This window comes from Microcaecilia unicolor, chromosome 6 (assembly GCF_901765095.1).
Source record: "Microcaecilia unicolor chromosome 6, aMicUni1.1, whole genome shotgun sequence".
Taxonomy (NCBI): domain Eukaryota; kingdom Metazoa; phylum Chordata; class Amphibia; order Gymnophiona; family Siphonopidae; genus Microcaecilia; species Microcaecilia unicolor.
In genome coordinates, this window is record NC_044036.1 from 993,294 (window position 1) to 1,013,881 (window position 20,588).

Sequence of the window (20,588 nt, forward strand, 5' to 3'; positions counted from 1 at the left end):
CCTTGGAAAAAAACAGAAAGGGCTCTCTACAAGACAAAGCCTGATGTTCTGACACTCGCCGAGCTGAAGTAATAGCCACCAAGAACACCGTCTTTAGGGACAGATCCTTATCTGAAACAGAAACCAAGGGCTCAAACGGCGGCCTCACCAAAGCCTCCAAAACGAGATTCAAATCCCACGGAGGCACCATCCGCCGCCGGGGCGGGCGCAGTAACTTAACACCCTTCAAAAATCGAACCACATCAGGACTAGAAGCTAACGACTTTCCCTGGAGCTTCCCACGGAAACACGACAAAGCCGCCACCTGCACCTTCAAAGAGGACAAGGCCAAACCCCTGTCCATACCATCCTGTAAAAACTCCAAGACATCTGTCACCGACGCCCAAAAGGGAAGAACCTGCCTACCTGCACACCAATGCTCAAAGACTCTCCAGACCCGGACATACGCCAGCGAAGTGGACTGCCTACGCGAACTCAACATTGTATCAATCACTCTGGACGAAAAACCTTTCTTCCTTAACCTGTGCCTCTCAAGAGCCAGGCCGTAAGCGAGAACCGATCCGGATCTGGCATAACTATCGGTCCCTGACACAACACCCCTGAATCTGACAACGGCAGAGGATCCGCTATCGCCAACCGCACCAGATCTCCGTACCACGGCCGATGTGGCCAATTCGGTGCTAACAAAATCACTTGTCCGGGGTGCCGAGCGATGCGCTGAATCACTCGACCGACCAACGGCCATGGGGGAAACACATACAGCAACTCCTGCGGCCACGGCATTAGAAGCGCATCTATGCCTTCCGCTTGAGGATCCCTCCGGCGACTGAAAAACCTCTGAACCTGAGTATTGCGGGCCGTTGCCATGAGATCCATCACGGGAAGTCCCCAGATCGCCACAATGCGATTGAACACCGACCGATGAAGCGACCACTCCCCGGGGTCTAGAGCATGTCTGCTTAGGTAATCTGCCTCCACGTTGTCTACTCCAGCCACATGCGCCGCGGAGAGCGCTAGAAGATGAACCTCCGCCCATTGACACAACAGCGCCGCCTCCTCCGCGACCGCCTGACTTTGTGCCCCCTTGACGGTTGACATAAGCCACGGCGGTGGCGTTGTCGCAAAACACCCTGACTGCCTTCCGCACCAGCACACTCTGAAGCGCCTGAAGCGCTAGCCGAATGGCCCGGGTTTCCAAACGATTGATGGACCACTGAGCTTCTACCTGAGACCAGCGTCCTTGAGCTACCTGACCGAGACAATGAGCTCCCCAGCCCTGAAGACTGGCGTCTGTGACGAGAACCACCCACTGCGGAGCCTCCAACGGCATTCCCTTTTCCAGATTGCCTGGATCTAGCCACCACTGGAGACTGAGGCGTGGGGTTACCGGCAGCTGGAAGCGTACATCCAACTCCTGCGACAGAGGCGCCCACCGACTGAGAAGAGCCGACTGCAACTGCCGCATATGCGCCCGGGCCCACGGAACTACCTCTATGGTGGCCGCCATTAACCCCAGGACTTGCAGATACTCCCGGGCCGTCGGAGCCGCCTCCGACAGAAAGAGACGAATCTGACCCTGCAACTTGCGAATCCGGGGGCCCGGCAGGAAGACCCGACCGTTCCTGGTATCGAACAGAACCCCCAGGTGCGACTGCGACGGCACCAGGTGACTCTTGCCGAAGTTCACTACCCAGCCCAGAGACTGAAGAAACTGCACCACTCGAGCCGTAGACACCTCGCTCTCCGACCGGGACTTGGCCCGAATCAACCAATCGTCCAGGTACGGGTGCACCAGAATACCCTGCTTCCGCAAGGCCGCCGCCACTACCACCATGATCTTGGAAAAAGTTCGAGGAGCCGTTGCTAAACCGAAAGGCAGAGCACAAAACTGAAAATGCTTCCCCAAAACCGCAAAGCGCAGAAATCGCTGATGAGCGGCCCGAATGGGGATGTGCAGATAAGCCTCCGTCAGATCCAAAGACGTGAGAAACTCCCCTTCCTGCACCGCGACAATGACCGACCTCAATGTCTCCATGCGAAAAGAGGGGACTCTGAGAGCCGCATTGACTGCCTTCAGATCTAAGATAGGCCGAAAGGCGTCCTCCTTCTTTGGGACTACAAAATAGATTGAATAGCAGCCCAAGCGGCGCTGAGCGGCGGGAACAGGTACCACCGCCCCCAGACTGATCAGACGAGCCAAAGTGTCTCGCACTGCTGCCCGCTTGAGCCTCGAATGACAAGGGGACTCCAGAAACCTTTCGGGAGGCGAGCCGTCGAACTCCAGAGCGTATCCGTCTCGCACCACTTCGAGAACCCACTGATCCGATGTGATTTGGGCCCAGTCCTGGTAAAACAGACTCAGCCGAGCCCCTACCCGAACCAGAGCCTGGACCCGCACACCTTCATTGCGAATTACGCCCTGAAACCTGTCCTCCCGCGGAAAAATCACGCCCTCCGCGCCGATTCCCACGAAAGGACTGTGTTCGCTGGAAGAACCGACCTCTAAAGGCTCCACTAGCCCTCCCGGGTCTATACCGGCGAGCCTCCTTAAACCTGCCTCGGGAGGAAGTACCCCTGGAAGCCGCCTTTGGACGAAAATCCGGAAGCCGAGGGGCCTTGGCATCGCTGAGTCCACGCACCAACTTATCCAAATCCTCACCAAAAAGCATGGACCCCTTAAACGGAAGCGAACAAAGCTTAGCTTTGGAGGCCGCGTCCGCGACCCAACCTCGCAACCACAGTGCCCTACGTGCCCCCACCAGCATAGCCATATTCTTGGCCGAGGCACGGAGCAAATCATAAAGCGCATCAGACAAAAAGGACGATCCCATTTCCAATTTGGCTAATTCCTGTACCCCGGAGGTCCCAACCTCCACCGAATCATCAAGCAGTTTCTCGGCCCATCGGAAACACGCCCGCGCAACTAGCCCCCCACAAATCGAGGCCTGCAGGGCCAGGGCCGACAAATCAAAACTCCGCTTGAGGAAGGACTCAAGCCTCCTATCCTGGGGATCCCGGAGAGCAGTCCCCCCGTCCACCGGTATAGCCGTGGCTTTTGTCACTGCTGTCACCACCGCATCCACTGTGGGAGCCCTAAAGGAATCCCTATCTTCCTGTGGGAGCGGGTACAGTCTAGACATAGCTTTAGACACTTTACAGGGAGAATCCGGCGAATGCCACTCTTGAAACACCATATCCCGGATGTCCTTATTCATGGGAAAGGACCTAGCCTGCCGCTGAATCCCCTTAACCAAGGGATCCACCTGTCTAGCCTCCCCCAAAACCGCCTCTGGCTGTTCGAACTTAAGGGTGGAAGAAATCTGCTCAATGAGCTCCGCAAGCTCCTCCCTGTGAAAAATCCGCACTACAGAGGGATCCTCCCCAGGGACCACCAACTCCGGATCCTGAGGACCCTCAAGCCCCTCATGATCCCCAATATCACTCAAAGCACCTTCGGATCCTACAGGGGAGAATCCCTCCTCATCATCCCACTCAAACCGAGGCCTCTTCGCCAGCGCCGCACTATTCCCCTCCCCTAAAGGTGGGGGACCCGCCTTCCAGGCTTGAAAAAGGGTCCAAACGAAATCCGGAGGAAAACCAACGCATCCTGTACCCTCAGGCGCCACCTTCGGAGCCGATCCGGGAGCAGCAGGGCCAAAAACAGCTGATTCCGCGGGACGCGCAGAATCCAAAATGGCGGCCGTTCCCGCCAAAACTAAATTTGTTGAAACCGTCCCTGCCAGTGCCCCTGCTGCCCCCGAAACCCCCGAACTAGCTGGGGCCTCCGCAATCAACACCGGGGGTGCCGCCATCGGCGAGGCCTGCTTCGGTTCGCTGCACAACCGGCACTGACCTCCCGGCGCTTCTATGCCTCGACGCGAGCACGCGCGACAGCGGAGAAGTTTGCCTGCCATGACCTCAAAGCACACCACACGCTGTGCTGAGCGGCGCACACACTGTCTCTCACAGCTTCCCCACAACAAAGACCCGCTCTGCTCTCTCTCGCTAGCAATAGGAAACGAACCTGCCGTCCGTTCCTATCTACATAAAGCCTCAGAAGGCTCTTAAAGAGATATCACCCAATTTCTTTCTTTCTTTCTTTCTTTCTGGCAGCTGAAAAGTGGGGGGCTCTCAAGGCTACAATCTTAGAAAGCAGCCGAGGCACAAAGCTGCCAGAGTCTCCAAGGAGAGCAGCACAGGGGGAGGGACCTGAAAACAGGTGTAACACCCCAGGGGGGAAAACTGGGCCCCACCGGACCCAGGGCCCCGAAGCACTTTTTTTTTTTTTTTGTACCACGTACAGGGAATAGTCCAGGCTAATAACTCAGGCAATAAGAGAAGAAACCTCTTAACTGAATAATCAAACTACCTCACCAGACTATTGAAGACTGCACAGGCTGTCCATCTACCTCTGCTGAGACTGAGAAAATACTGGCTAGTGGATGTACTGCACAGGTTATATATACAGTATTCAAAAGCTCAGTGTTTCTCAGTCTCCCTCTGCTGGTAGGAGGACATAACCCATGCGTCTTGACCGGTCTGGAGGGTCGTGGAGGAAGTTTGCCTATTTGCGGATGATACTAAGATCTGTAACAGAGTGGACACCCGAGAGGGAGTGGAAAACATGAAAAAGGATCTGAGGAAGCTAGAGGAATGGTCTAAGGTTTGGCAATTAAAATTCAATGCCAAGAAATGCAAAGTGATGCACTTAGGGAATAGAAATCCACGGGAGACGTATGTGTTAGGCAGGGAGAGTCTGATAGGTACGGGCGGAGAGAGGGATCTTGGAGTGATAATATCTGAGGATTTGAAGGCGATGAAACAGTGTGACAAGGCGGTGGCCGTAGCTAGAAGGTTGTTAGGCTGTATAGAGAGAGGTGTGACCAGCAGAAGAAAGGGGGTGTTGATGCCACTGTATAAGTCGTTGGTGAGGCCCCACCTGGAGTATTGTGTTCAGTTTTGGAGGCCGTATCTTGTTAAGGATGTAAAAAGAATTGAAGCGGTGCAAAGAAAAGCTACGAGAATGGTATGGGATTTGCGTTACAAGACGTATGAGGAGAGACTTGCTGAACTAAATATGTATACTCTGGAGGAAAGGAGAAACAGGGGTGATATGATACAGATGTTCAAATATTTGAAAGGTATTAATCCGCAAACGAACCTTTTCCGGAGATGGGAAGGTGGTAGAACGAGAGGACATGAAATGAGATTGAAGGGGGGCAGACTCAAGAAAAATGTCAGGAAGCATTTTTTCACGGAGAGAGTAGTGGATGCTTGGAATGCCCTCCCGCGGGAGGTGGTGGAAATGAAAACGGTAACGGAATTCAAACATGCGGGGGATAAGCATAAAGGAATCCTGTGCCAAAGGAATGGATCCTCAGGAGATTAGTCAAGATCGGGAGGCGGGGCTGGTGGTTGGGAGGCGGGGATAGTGCTGGGCAGACTTATACGGTCTGTGCCAGAGCCGGTGGTTGGGAGGCAGGGCTGGTGGTTGGGAGGCGGGGATAGTGCTGAGCAGACTTATACGGTCTGTGCCGGGGCTAGTGGTTGGGAGGCGGGAGTAGTGCTGGGCAGACTTATACGGTCTGTGCCAGGGCTGGTGGTTGGGCGGCGGGGATAGTGCTGGGCAGACTTATAGGGTCTGTGCCAGAGCTGGTGGTGGGAGGCGGGACTGGTAGTTGGGAGGCGAGGATAGTGTTGGGCAGACTTATACAGTCTGTGCACTGAAGAGGACAGTACAAATAAAAAAGTAGCAGACTTGATGGAGCTGAGGGAGACAGAGAGGTACATAGAGGAGACCTACAGGGATGTTGTAGAGAAGTTCCACCTCCAGTCAGGTAGCCCCTGTGCTACCTTGGAGGAGGGAGGTCTCCTAGAAGGAGAGCATCACCCTGGTGAAGTAGGAAGTACTCCTGTAGCCAGGACCTGCCCACCAGCGGATGTATTATCCTTTCGCACCGAGGATATATCTCCAAATGTTGCCCGGGAGGGAAAGGTTAGGACAGCTGTTGTACTTGGTGATTCGATCATTAGGCATATAGATAGCTGGGTGGCTGGTGGACGTGAGGATCGCCTGGTGACTTGCCTGCCTGGTGCGAAGGTGGCGGACCTCACGTGTCACCTAGATAGGATTCTAGATAGTGCTGGGGAGGAGTCCGCTGTCTTGGTACATGTGGGTACCAATGACATAGGAAAATGTGGGAGAGAGGTTCTGGAAGCAAAATTTAGGCTCTTAGGTAGAAAGCTGAAATCCAGATCCTCCAGGGTAGCATTTTCTGAAATGCTACCTGTGCCACGCGCAGGGCCCAAGAGACAGGCAGAGCTCCAGAGTCTCAATGCGTGGATGAGACGATGGTGCAGGGAGGAGGGCTTTAGATTTGTTAGGAACTGGGCAACATTCTGGGGAAGGGGGAGCCTATTCTGAAAGGATGGGCTCCATCTTAACCAGAGTGGGACCAGGCTGCTGGCATCGGCGTTTAAGAAGGAGATAGAGCAGCTTTTAAACTAGAAATGGGGGGAAGGCCGACAGTCGCTCAAAAGAGCATGGTTCGGGATAAGGTATCTTTCAAAGATATCACCATAACAGGGAAGATAGAGTATCCTGATAGTGAGGTTGCAAAAGAGATTGTAGTAGATCGGGTATCTTTAAATAACAATAAAAATCAGACAAAAGATTGCCAATTAATACTGTCAAGTACTAAGCATGATGTACTTAGGAACAACAAACATAGTTTGAAATGTCTATATGCGAATGCCAGGAGCCTAAGAAATAAGATGGGGGAGTTAGAATATATTGCACTAAATGAAAAATTAGATATAATAGGCATCTCTGAGACCTGGTGGAAGGAGGATAACCAGTGGGACACTGTCATACCGGGGTACAAATTATATCGTAGTGATAGGGTGAATCGGATTGGTGGAGGGGTAGCATTGTATATTAACGAGAGCCTTGAATCAAATAGATTGAAAATTCTGCAGGAAGCAAAACACTCCTTGGAATCACTGTGGATTGAAATTCCATGTGCAAAGGGGAAAAGGATAGTGATAGGAGTGTACTACCGTCCGCCTGGCCAGGACGAACAGACGGATGCGGAAATGTTAAAGGAAATCAGGGACGCAAACAAACTGGGTAACACAATAATAATGGGGGATTTCAATTACCCGCATATAGACTGGGTTAATGTAACATCTGTACACGCAAGGGACATAAGATTTCTTGATGAAATCAAGGACAGCTTCATGGAACAGCTAGTTCAGGAGCCGACAAGAGAAGGAAAAATACTAGACTTAGTCCTTAGTGGTGCTCATGATCTAGTGCAGGGGGTAACGATACGAGGGCCGCTTGATAACAGTGATTATAATATGATCGGTTTTGATATTGGCATTGAAGGAAGTGAAACTAGGAAATCAAGTACGCTAGCGTTTAACTATAGAAAAGGTGATTACGACAAAATGAGAAAAATGGTGAAAAAAAGACTGAAAGGAGCAGCTCGCAGAGTAAAAAACTTGCATCAGGCGTGGATGCTGTTTAAAAACACCATCCTGGAGGTTCAGGACAAATATATTCCACGTATTAGAAAAAAGGGAAAAAAGACTAAACGTCAGCCGGCGTGGCTAAACAGTAAGATAAAGGAAATCATTAGAGCCAAAAAACAATCCTTCAGAAAGTGGAGAAGAGAACCAACTGAAAGTAACAGGATAGATCATAAGGAATGCCAAGCCAAATGCAAAGCGGAGATAAGGAGGGCAAAAAAGGACTTTGAGAAGAAATTAGCGTTGGAAGCAAAAATACATAGTAAAAACTTTTTTAGATACATTAAAAGCAGGAAACCGGCCAAAGAGTCGGTTGGGCCGCTGGACGAAAATGGTGTTAAAGGGGCGATCAAGGAGGACAAAGCCGTAGCGGAGAAATTAAATGAATTCTTTGCTTCGGTCTTCACCGAGGAGGATTTGGGGGGGACACCGGTGCCGGAAAGAATATTTGAAGCGGGGGAGTCGGAGAAACTAAACAAATTCTCTGTAACCTTGGAGGATGTAATGGGTCAGTTCAGCAAGCTGAAGAGTAGTAAATCACCGGGACCTGATGGTATTCATCCCAGAGTATTAATAGAACTAAAAAATGAACTTGCGGAGCTACTGTTAGAAATATGCAATCTGTCCCTAAAATCGAGTGTAATACCGGAAGACTGGAGGGTAGCCAATGTTACTCCGATTTTTAAGAAAGGTTCCAGAGGAGATCCGGGAAATTATAGACCGGTGAGTCTGACGTCGGTGCCGGGCAAGATGGTGGAGGCTATTATTAAGAATAAAATTGCAGAGCATATACAAAAACATGGACTGATGAGACAAAGTCAGCACGGATTTAGTGAAGGGAAGTCTTGCCTCACCAATCTAATGCATTTTTTTGAGGGGGTAAGCAAACATGTGGACAATGGGGAGCCGGTTGATATTGTATATCTGGATTTTCAGAAGGCGTTTGACAAAGTGCCGCACGAAAGACTCCTGAAGAAATTGCAGAGTCATGGAATCGGAGGTAGGGTATTATTATGGATTAAGAACTGGTTGAAAGATAGGAAGCAGAGAGTAGGATTGCGTGGCCAGTATTCTCAGTGGAGGAGGGTAGTTAGTGGGGTCCCGCAGGGGTCTGTGCTGGGTCCGTTGCTTTTTAATGTATTTATAAATGACCTAGAGATGGGAATAACTAGTGAGGTAATTAAATTCGCCGATGACACAAAATTATTCAGGGTCGTCAAGTCGCAGGAGGAATGTGAACGATTACAGGAGGACCTTGCGAGACTGGGAGAATGGGCGTGCAAGTGGCAGATGAAGTTCAATGTTGACAAGTGCAAAGTGATGCATGTGGGTAAGAGGAACCCGAATTATAGCTACGTCTTGCAAGGTTCCGCGTTAGGAGTTACGGATCAAGAAAGGGATCTGGGTGTCGTCGTCGATGATACGCTGAAACCTTCTGCTCAGTGTGCTGCTGCGGCTAGGAAAGCGAATAGAATGTTGGGTGTTATTGGGAAGGGTATGGAGTCCAGGTGTGCGGATGTTATAATGCCGTTGTATCGCTCCATGGTGCGACCGCACCTGGAGTATTGTGTTCAGTACTGGTCTCCGTATCTCAAAAAAGATATAGTAGAATTGGAAAAGGTACAGCGAAGGGCGACGAAAATGATAGTGGGGATGGGACGACTTTCCTATGAAGAGAGGCTGAGAAGGCTAGGGCTTTTCAGCTTGGAGAAGAGACGGCTGAGGGGAGATATGATAGAAGTGTATAAAATAATGAGTGGAATGGATCGGGTGGATGTGAAGCGACTGTTCACGCTATCCAAAAATACTAGGACTAGAGGGCATGAGTTGAAGCTACAGTGTGGTAAATTTAAAACGAATCGGAGAAAATTTTTCTTCACCCAACGTGTAATTAGACTCTGGAATTCATTGCCGGAGAACGTGGTACGGGCGGTTAGCTTGACGGAGTTTAAAAAGGGGTTAGATAGATTCCTAAAGGACAAGTCCATAGACCGCTATTAAATGGACTGGAAAAATTCCTCATTTTTAGGTATAACTTGTCTGGAATGTTTTTACGTTTGGGGAGCGTGCCAGGTGCCCTTGACCTGGATTGGCCACTGTCGGTGACAGGATGCTGGGCTAGATGGACCTTTGGTCTTTCCCAGTATGGCACTACTTATGTACTTATATGAATTTATCTTCTTGGGCAGACTGGATGGACCGTGCAGGTCTTTTTCTGCCATCATCTACTATGTTTACTATGAGTGCCCCTTTTGCTTCTTTATGATCTAACGTCCCACGGATTCTGTCACAAGCTTTCTGCTTCTGATGTACCTGAAAAAATTGTTACTGTTTTTGCCTTTGTGGCACGTTTCTCTTCATATTCTCTTTTAGCCTTCTTTATCAATGTTTTGCATCTAACTTGCCAGTGCTTATGTTGCTTCTTATTTTCTTCATTTGGGTACTTTTTCCATTCTTTGAAGGTCATTCTTTTAGCCCACCCACTCTCATTGCCTGACATCTCCCTTTCACTCCAAGCCCTAGTATCTTCCTGTCCCACCTCTCTTCCCCCCCCCCCCCCCAGGTCCATCTCTCCTCCTCTCGTTGCATACTCCCCATGGTCCAACATTACTCCCTCTCTTTTCTGTTCTTCTTCCCTCTTCTCTTGATGCAGCATCTCTCCCTCCCACCCCCAGACCCAACATTTTTCCCTCTCTCTCTTTCCTCCCTCCCTTCCATCTCCAGGTCCAACTTCTCTTGCTTTCTTCTAGACTGCTCTTCCTCCCTCCCCACCACCCTTAGGACCACCATCTCTCCTGTTTTGTTCCCAACTGTCCTTCCATCCAGCATCTCTCCCTCCATCTCTCCACACCACCCCCTGGGTCCAACTTCTCTCCCTTTCTCTTCCTTCCATTCATCCCATTGTCCATCATTGCTCTCTCCCTCTCCTCTGATTCTGGGCCCATCATTTCTTCCCCTTTACCTCCCCCCACCCCGGTTTGGCATTTCCCCCTCTCACTGAACCCTCCCCAGTCTACTATAAAAACAGCTCCTCCAGGGGGCCCCTTTGGGCCAGCATATCTTCCCCCCTTCTCTTCACCCTGGTCCCACATCTCCATCACCTTCCCAGACTGCCTTAAAAATGCATTGTCCTTCACTTGGATTCGTTGGCGCTGCAACAATTCTGATATGCGGCCCACGGCCTCCTTGGCGCTTTCTCTCTGCCGCGGTCCACCCCCTCTGCTGCAACTCCCAGTTTCTGCCTAGGTGGATTGAGGCAGAAGGAAAGCGCTGAGAAGGCCATGGGCAACATTTCAGAATTGCTGCCATGCCGGGGACCCCCTGGGGTGTCCGGAAATATGAGGGAGGGGCAGATTGGGGGGGGGAGAGAAGGAGAAGACATGTTGGTCCATAGGGGGGGGGCCCTGGAGCTATGGGGCCCAGGGCAGCTGCTCTGTTTGCCCCCCCCCCCCCCCCCCCAATGCTGGCCCTGTTCACAGATGGCTATGTTTGGTCTCTGCAGTGACAACTCACTGATGCTGTCTCTCTCTCACAGGTGGATACACTCAGTTACAAGGGTGTCTCTGCAGTGACTGCTTGCTATGTTTGGTCTCTGCAGTGACAGCTCACTGATTCTGTCTTTCTCTCACAGGTGGATACACTCGCTTGCAAGGCGGTCGCTGGAGTGATAGCAGGGCTCTGAGTTGCGTGGAGCGTTTTGACACCTTCAGTCAGTATTGGACAACAGTCTGCTCCCTGCATCAGGCTCGCAGTGGGCTGGGTGTTGCAGTGCTCAATGGGATGATGTACGTTATTGGAGGTAATGGCTTCTGAACGATAGATGGGAATGTGTGAGTCTGCAGGGTGCATTAGGCTTAGTGCCTGAGCTGTGTAGGTTCCTACATTTTCATCTTGTACTTCTTTTTTTCTCCCCTATGGTAGGTGCTGTCCAGGACTTTCCCCTGTTGGGGGTCCAGGGCTGAGAGATGGGGGGTGGGGGGTATAGCACATACGAAGGCCCCAGTGCTAGGCATGGCTTCAGTCGACATCACTTCATCCCCTCCAGCCATCTGCAAGTTAAGGACTGTTTCTAAAACTGACTGATCTGAAGTGACAGAAAATAAGAGTTTGCCAGCCACTGAGGATTCATTCAGTGTGTTGTGTGTAGCAGGTGCTGAGTCTTCACCTACAGCAGGGGTCCTTAAACTACAGTCCACGGGTCACATCTGGCCAACAGATACCTGTCTGTATCTAAATCAAACATGTGGAGCAAGGGTAACTTTTTTTTTTTTTTATCCTCGTTGCAGGCCTGCAGCAGTGATGAAGGCTGCACAAAGGAGAGAAATGTTCCTAGAGGGATGGGAGATTTTGTGAGAGCTTATGGTCTTCCTTCACTGGAACCTGGCCAAATGGATGGTGCTTTGGAGCTGCCGTTGCCCAAGAATTTGTTGAGGTCTAACCTATATTCACAGGGAGGCGAGTTGGGCAGTTACCATTGCCTCTGAGAAGCTGCTGGAGAGGGGCTGCAGCATTGGACCGGGGTCTATGGCAAGGCTAGAGGTCTTGTTTTGATTTCCTAGCCCTGGCCCTGCCTTATTCCTGGATCAGTTGACGTGAACTAACATGCCTTTCGAGAAGAGGTTCTAGGCATTGTGCTGGAGAGGGAGGAGGGACAGGATCTGAGCCCTGGAAGTCAGGAGCAGTAGGAATGGTGTGAAAGAGCAGAGACAAGGAGAGGTGAAATATAGATAACTTTCTACAAGTTAATATAGATCTTACTGCAATAGATTTATGTGGTTATAGAGTGGAGGAGGAGGAGTCTGATGGTTAGTGCAGTGGACTTTGATCCTGGCAACCTGGGTTCAATTCCCACTGCAGCAAACTGTTCCTGAACCTCTTCTCCTTGGTATATATGGGTGTGATCATATTCTGTTTTGTAATTGCACTGTTTTAGGATGTGTGATGTATTTTAGTGGAGTCAAAGACGGTATGAAAATAGCACATTCCTTAGCGTCCCTCCGGACCGGACCAGGATTGGACTGATGGGTTGTGCTCGCCTACCAGCAGGTGGAGACTGAGAAAAAACTCTGACTCTAGAGAGCCAATAGGAGCCCTGGCCATGTGACCTTAGCCTCAGTATTTTCTCAGTCTCCCAGCAGGTAGGAAGTGAGCCCATTAGTCTCTCTCCTTTTCTCTTTAGATATTACAGATATTTGTGATAATTCTTCTGTGCCTGGAATCTTATTTAGAGGCTTGACAGGGTTTCCTTTCTCTTCTTTCTTTGACAGCCTCGGGGGTGTTAAACTCGGGTGTCTCGAGTCCACCCCCCTTCCTCCCCATCTCCCTGGCTTAGCAGGGAAGGGCCGTCCCTTTCTCTGGAAAGGTGTACCGTCTTTGGGAGAGGCAGCCACTTTTAACAGGCAGCTGCTTTAAAAGAATTAAATCAAATAAAAGGAAATTCAAAGAAGCAGCCTTTCTTTCCCCAGACTTCTAACGAGCAGGCAGCTCCAGTGTTTTATTATGATTGAGGGGTTATAAAAAAAAAAAACAAAAAACAAATAGAAGAAAATAATTCAGTGTCTGTGACTTTAAACAGCGATTTTTCTCGTCAGATTTAATTTTCTCCATTTTCTTGCGTTTTGGTGGCGGCAGTTTAAACAAATGAAAAAAAAAAAAAAGAAAGGTGCGAACCGCGTAAGCGCGGCCACCTGTTTTTTCCGATATGGCTTAAAAGTTCAAACAGCTGCTGTCGGTCAGCGTTGCGCAGTTCACGCAGCCGGAACATGTAAATTTTGCTCTCCCTTCAAGGTTTCTTCGGGTCCGGTGCTGCCTCCGGTTTTTTCGGGGCCTTTTTCGCCGGCTGTTGTTTCTTCGCCGTTCCACTGGGCTCCGCTTGTTCGGAGGTGTCGGGCGCGCTGTCGACGATCGCCACGGGGCCAGTGGCGCGAACGGCGGCCATTTTGTTTCTCCCTCCGTCTTATCAGTCGGGGATCTCTCTGCTGAAGGTAAGGCTGCAGTTCATAGAGCAGTTCGGCTCCAAGATGTGTACACTTTTGTATGTGCTGAACGGCGTATTCTAAAATGCTCTTGTGCTGAACGGCATATTCTAAAATGCTCTTCACATCAGCAGGCAATATTTGGTTGAAAGGGGGCTCCTTTCGTATATGGATATATAACAAGCTTTTCTTGTTTTAAATTTCTATGTATCACGGGGCTGTTAACACTAGTTTTTTCTGGTGCTCAGTCATTTTTCATTGCCTGGTGGAAAATCTACATCTTATCATAATATCATAATTCATTTCAAGCATTTTCCTCAATAGCTGTAGTATTATACAGTGTTTTAAGAACTTTAGAAACTTTCTCTATAGGCATAGAGTAAATTTCTGTCTTTCTCATTCCCTGGTGAATAGGACTACATTGCCTAAGAGTCAATTGATTGGTACTTTGCAATTCTGACCATAATATCTTAGTTCCTTTCAAGCATTTTACTCCATGCCTATGATGCTATATAGGGTTTTAGGAACTTAACAGACACACTCTCAATGGCTGTAGTGTTATACAGTGTTTTCTTTTTCAGACTTTAAGAAGCCTTCTCTAGAGGCATACAGTGGATTGTTCAGATGCCATGGGGATATATCAGCTCTTTCATATTCTCTGAGGGACAGTCCTGTCTACCAAGCTCCCAATCACTCAGCTGCCTTAGCAGGCATGCTTTATTCATGTCTTCCCTTCTTTTCCAACTGCCTTGAAGTCTCTCATATTTCATTTAGCTTTCTTCTGGGTTTTACAGGACATATGGTCACTTAGAGAATAAAGTCATCCTTTCATTTTGCATATTTCCCACTTAAAGATAGTGGAAGGTCCTCAAACCATCTACTCGTGTTTGTCTCTACTCTATCAGTTCAGCATTGGCAGATTATAAACATCCTGGTTTGGTCCAGTATGCCTATACATACCATCTGCTATCTCTTCCTCTTCCTTAGAGACCTGATGTTATATCAAGCTTTCTTGAATTCAGATACAGTCTTGTCTACACTGCCTTCACCAAGTGGCTGTGGCACAACTTCACTTTTTTCGTTACAGGTATTTGCCAAGTTTGTCCTTTTTCATTTTCATTCTATGCGCCTTCACTCCAGAGTGTTCTTTCAATTGGAAGGGGATTCACTCACTTCCTGTGTATTTTTGCCATAGGTACATAAGTATGGTTATGCTGGGTAAGGCCTAAAGTCCATCAAGTCCAGCATTCATATCTAATGGGCATAGGTACATAAGTTTAGCCATTCTGGGAAAGCTCAAATGTCCACCTTTCTACAACCAGAACAGCAGAAAAAAGAAAAAAAAAAAGAAACCTCTCACGAGAGTATCGAACAGAAATCTCTGCTCCAAAAGCAAGGCTTTGCAGTAATTCTGCAAACTAACGCATACAATATTTGCCATGGCTGTTCACCACTAGGAACACCGGGGACCCTGGGCCTAGGTTCGGTGTTTTAACCTGAAACAAGCTCAACATTCATATCTATTGGGTGTGAGTCTGGTACTACTACTACTACTACTTAACATTTCTAGAGCACTACTAGGGTTACGCAGCGCTGTACAAATTAACAAAGAAGGACGTTCCCTGCTCAAAGGAGCGTACAATCTACATCTCAGTGAGGGAGGACGCATGACCATGGTATGTGGATTAGGGAGATCCAAGAAATTACAGGCCGGTGAATCAGACGTTCATACTGGGACAATTTATTTCTGTCCGGAGCGTACTACCATAGCTGGTGGACTCCTATATTCAGAACTTTCTATATTCAGAACTTACCCAACTATGGAACGCCATAGAGATAGGGTTGGAGTTTGTAGCCCTATTTAACTGGTGTCCTTGGTCACCCTTCCTCTTCTCCTCAGGATCCAGAGATTGGCTAGTTTTTTGCTTATGCATTAACCGGGCATTTTCAGCAGTACTCTCTCTTCCGTTCTTTTATAGATCTAAGAGGATGTTCATTGCGCTCTTAGGGTCATTTCATTCTTACCTAGACGACTGCCTAATTGGAGAAAGTCTTATCAGCAGAGTTCTCAGGTCACGCACCGGGTGTTGCATTTCTCTAGGTCTCTAGGTTGGGTGGTGATTGTAGCCAGGCCTCTCATTTGATCTCTCATTTGATCTCTCATCAGATATCTCTGATTTTCTCTTTGTTTAGTCAGGTGGGCGCACAGTCTTTTGTCTCCTCTGCAAACATCCCAGTTTATATTTTTCTTGGTGACCTTGGGCCTTCGGCCATTTCCTCGCTCTATTCTGCAGAATGCAATTTTACTTCCTAATGCCCAAGAAGGAATTTTCCTTCATCCTATTGCGAATCTCAGGGTCATCAATCGCGCTATTTAAGTGTCATCTAGTTATCTCAAGAACCTTAGTTCTGTCATTGGGATGCTTCGTGCAGTACACTTTTTGGCAGAAGCTTGTTTGTATATATTTTTTTTCTTGGGGACCTCAGCAATTCGTTTTACCTTCGGGTGAATTTTGTTTTCCCTACTGACAAACAAGGCACAGAGAGCTATGTTGGTCCTTGCCATGGCAATGGATTATGTCATCCGCCAAGGAGAAGTTAAGAGTATACTCTTGAGTTTGTAGTCATTTTTTCTTAGTTGTCTCACCCTGCATTTAGGTGAATGGACTCTCATTTTTTCAGCCTTACTTCCTCACTGCGACACTTCAGGGCTATCTCTTTTTGCCTTCAGGCTCACGAACGTTTCTTGCTTCTTCCGTTCAGCAACAGTCTTGACGGAGACAGGGACAGATGCCAACGTCCAGCAGGGGTTTTTCAACCTTCTATATGCGTTTCTTCCGTCATCCCACTAGGTGTTCACGCAGAACCAAGGCACCTTTCTACATCCGGACCCCCAGTCACTCAAACTTATGGCGTGGTTACTGGGTCCGCAACGTCTTTGATATTTTCGCAGGAAGTACTTCAAGTTTTAATTGCTTCCAGACAGAAATCTACATTAAAGTCCTATCAATCAAAGGGGCGACGGTTCACTCTGTGGTGCTCCTCTCGCCACTTCATTCCACAAACAGTATCCATTTCGCATGTTTTGGAATATCTTCTGCATCTTGCGAAATCTGGTCTGTCTTACTCATCCATTAGAGTTCATTTGGCAGCTCTATCAGTGACGCATGATACTGTTGACAACCGCACGCTTATGCAGCATCCACTGTCAAGGCGGTTTTCTTAAAGGAGTCCTGCACCTGTACCCCCCGCTTCGTTCACCAGCTAGGTGAACTACGTGAACAGACTCTTAAAGTTCTGTTTTCTAGTAGCCATAACTTTTTCTATAAAGTTTTCCTCTTCAAGCAGTGTTTCCTAGTAGCCATTGCAGCAAGTAGATCTATGTGTGGAATACTTCTACGGTTGGTAACTTCTTTTCGGTCTGCTGTAGTTTAAAGTTTTCACCTTTCCCAATCGGTTTTTTCTTATTGGTTTTGTCCTTCTAGCCAGTAGGCGTAAAAGTTTTTCATTGTTTCTAACCCGCTATATCTCGAAGGATCAAGGAAATGAGAATGTCTATTTCTCTTCTCGCTGAGAGGGCAGTTCCACAGCGTATTACAACATCTTCCACAACGTCAGAAGCGGGCTCTATTCTTACTACAGCGATTTTTGGTGCTCTCGGTGCACATTGGTAAGTTGGCAACTTAGTCCTAGTTTCATTTTATTTTGCTCATTGGGACACACTACATGTTAGTTGTCGCCAGGTGGCCTATGCAGCATGAACATTTCTCTGCAGTTTTCATAGGGTCCCTCCCTTCAGATTACTGCTTTGGTATTTCCCATCAGTCCAATCCTGGTCCGGTCCGGAGGGACGCTAAGGAAGGAGAAATTAGATCTTACCTGCTAATTTGCTTTCCTTTAGTCCCTCCGGACCGGACCAGGCCCCTCCCATGTTCTCTCTACTCTTTAGCTTCTTTTATTAAGTAGGAAGTGTATTCATTCCTTTACGTTTTGTGGAACAATACTATATATATACAGAACTTTACGTGGTCTATACCACTTCTCTGGTGGTTGCTGGTGAGCTCAATTGCTGGAATCTATTTATAAAACCTTAAATACGCCATACCACTTCTCTGGTGAGAGTTGTGGCTGAGCTCAGTTGCTGGAATATCTATAAAACCTTAAATATGATTTACCACTTTTCTGGTGAGAGTTGCTGGTAAGCTCAGTTGATGGAATATATATAAAATCTTAAGTGGGCCATACCACTTCTCTGGTGAGAGTTGCTGGTGAGCTATAAGACAAGTGAGCCATACCACTTCTCTGGGGAGAGTTGCTGGTGAGCTATTTTACATGTGAGCCATATTGCTTCTCTGGTGAGAGTTGCTGGTGAGCTATAGTACAAGTGAGCCATACCACTTCTCTGGTGAGAGTTGCTGGTGAGCTGTAATACATATCAGGCCATACCACTTCTCTGGTGAGAGTTGCTGGTGAGCTCTGATACTTGGCATTGCCAAGTGCTTTGTGGCTGCTAGGATTCCATACGGCACAGAAGGTCTTTCTTTCTTTCCTGCTTTGTTATTCAAATACTGAGGCTAAGGTCACATGGCCAGGGCTCCTATTGGCTCTCTAGAGTCAGAGTTTTTTCTCAGTCTCCACCTGCTGGTAGGCGAGCACAACCCATCAGTCCAATCCTGGTCCGGTCCGGAGGGACTAAAGGAAAGCAAATTAGCAGGTAAGATCTAATTTCTCCTTAACACTCTTCCACCAGTAGAAGGACTAGAGCCAGGGGTTCTCAACCCAGTCCTCGGGACACAGCCAGCCACTCAGGTTTTCAGGCTGTCCACAGTGAATATGCATTATTTCCATTGTATGCAAATTTATCTCCTGCATGTTCATTTTAGGTATTCTGAAAAGCAGACTGGCTAGGTGTGTCCTGAGGACTGGATTGAGCAGTCCTGCATCACTGTAGAGATGGTTAGAGGCCTCAGCAGTGAGGTTTTCCCTCCCTTGCACTCGGTGTGCTAGGTAGCAGGGTCTTCAGTAAGGGAGTCTCTTGCTCCTCACTCTGACGTCTCCTCTTCCTTCAGCCTGTATTGGTCTGATTGCATCTCTTCTCTGTCTTCCCAGGTGAGAAGGATTCCATGATCTTTGATTGCGCAGAATGCTACGACCATATTACCAGGCAGTGGACATCTGTGGCATCCATGAACTATCCTCGCTGTGGCCTGGGGGTCTGCACCTGCCTAGGGGCAATCTATGCATTTGGTAACAGCCCATCTTGTCCATACAACTCCTCCCATGGCACTGTGACTTGTGTGTTCTGGGGGTGTTTAAGAGATCAGTGTTTTTTAAAGACAGATCCTCGTAGGGGTTTGTCTGTGGCAGCTGCACTGTCTTAGCTTTCTCTTTTTCTTACTTAGGGGGCTGGATTGGAGCCGAGATTGGTAATTCTGTGGAGCGCTATGACCCGGAGGAGAATTTGTGGCAGCTTGTGGGCTCCATGCCTCTGCCACGGTATTACTTTGGCTGCTGTGAAATGCAGGGTGTGTATTCCTGAACAGATGATCTTTTCTTCTTACTCATCGGCAACAGACCCCCCTCCCCTGCATAACTTCCCTCCTTTCCTCTCCTGACTCCAATACCTCTCCCACTCTGTATCCTGACTTGGCTCTAGCCCTCCCCCCCCCCCCCCTTCAGTTTCTTCACCTGATCCCCAGTTCCTCCTTCCAATCTATTATTATCCCCTTCAGTATCCACATGGGTCTGTGGCCTTTCCTTCTAACCTACCTCCCCCCCCCCCCCCCCCACTCCTCCTTCCCGTCCCTTTTGTGGCCCCTTTTAGTATCTGCACCTGCCTGTGACCCTGCTTTCACCTCCCTCTCCCTCCAACTATCCCCCCAATCCCCTCAATATCTGCAGTTATCTGTAGCCTCCCTCCTAATTTCCCTCTCCCCTCCAGTATCCTTACCTGATTCCTAATCCCTTCCTTCCCTCAGTATCCTTTGCTATGATTCTCCCTCCCCCCGGGCCTTCTTCTCACCAGTATCTTACCTTAGCCCCTTCCTCCCTCCGTGTTATCCCTGGAATCCTCCAACTTTGTTACATTCTCAGCATTTTCTATGGCTGTGCTTTTAGGTTTGATTTACGTTATTGGCGGAATCAGTAATGAGGGTATTGAACTACGGACTGCTGAAATCTACAACCCCATCACCAGGCAGTGGGCTCCGCTCCCATCCATGGAGACACGTCGTGCATACCTCGGTGTGGCCACGCTCAACGACTGCATCTATGCTGTGGGAGGATGGAATGAGAGGGAAGATGCACTTAGCACAGTGGAGAAATATTCCCTTCAGGAGGTAGGCTGGATTGTGGCCTAGGGACGTGTGAGGAGCTAGAGGAGAGTGATACCTTGGTTCATTGCTTTTGGCAATTTTTGTCTCCAACAGGAGAAGTGGGTGGAAGTTGCTGCAATGAAAGTGCCTCGAGCAGGGGTGTCGGTGGTGGCTGTGAATGGCTTTCTCTATGCCGCTGGAGGACGCTCCAGTAGTCAAGATTTCTCTGCCCCCGTTACGTCGGACTCTGTGGAAGTTTATAACCCTCACACTGACACCTGGACTGAAATTGGGAACATGATCACCAGCCGGTGTGAAGGAGGCATGGCAGTTGTCTGACAATATTGATTTCAGCAGCTGCCATGAGCTCACTTCTTGCCTGGGATGAGTCTCTGTTATGTTGACAGCATTTGAGCCATAGTCCTGCTTTGGGGCCAGAGGTCTGCAGGCCCTAATGGAGCTCAAGAGCAATACCTCTTCTCCTGTGGATTTTGCAAGCCACAAGGACAGCTGCCTTGACGCCCAGTTCTGCTGCCGTCTCTGTATTTGTCCTATAGACATAGGCGAAAAGAGCAATTTAATTTTCTGCTCAGCAGAGTTAAGTTGCAGCTTCTGTACCTTAGGCTGTAATAGCAACTTTGGGCTATGAGCCAGTGACAGAACTCTGAATCTGTCCCAGGACAGCCTGGAGCCCTGCCCCGAGATCAGAAACGCTTCGGGAGGAGCTCGTTTACCTTTGGAGAAAGGTGCTTAGAGCAGTGTTGCT

The 20,588-nt window shown here is 48.8% G+C and overlaps 1 protein-coding gene across 1 annotated transcript in view; it reads left to right on the top strand.

Annotated features, from left to right (window-relative positions):
• The window catches only part of IPP (intracisternal A particle-promoted polypeptide), a 40,913-nt gene extending 20,741 nt beyond the window's left edge, over positions 1 to 20,172 (top strand). The window contains exons 6-10 of the mRNA XM_030206377.1: positions 11,165 to 11,332; positions 18,618 to 18,755; positions 18,911 to 19,033; positions 19,626 to 19,846; positions 19,937 to 20,172. Of these exons, the coding sequence (XP_030062237.1) occupies positions 11,165 to 11,332; positions 18,618 to 18,755; positions 18,911 to 19,033; positions 19,626 to 19,846; positions 19,937 to 20,161 (875 nt within the window). The 3' untranslated portion in view covers positions 20,162 to 20,172. The remainder of the gene's footprint in view (positions 1 to 11,164; positions 11,333 to 18,617; positions 18,756 to 18,910; positions 19,034 to 19,625; positions 19,847 to 19,936) is intronic.
• Positions 20,173 to 20,588: the final 416 nt, after the last annotated feature.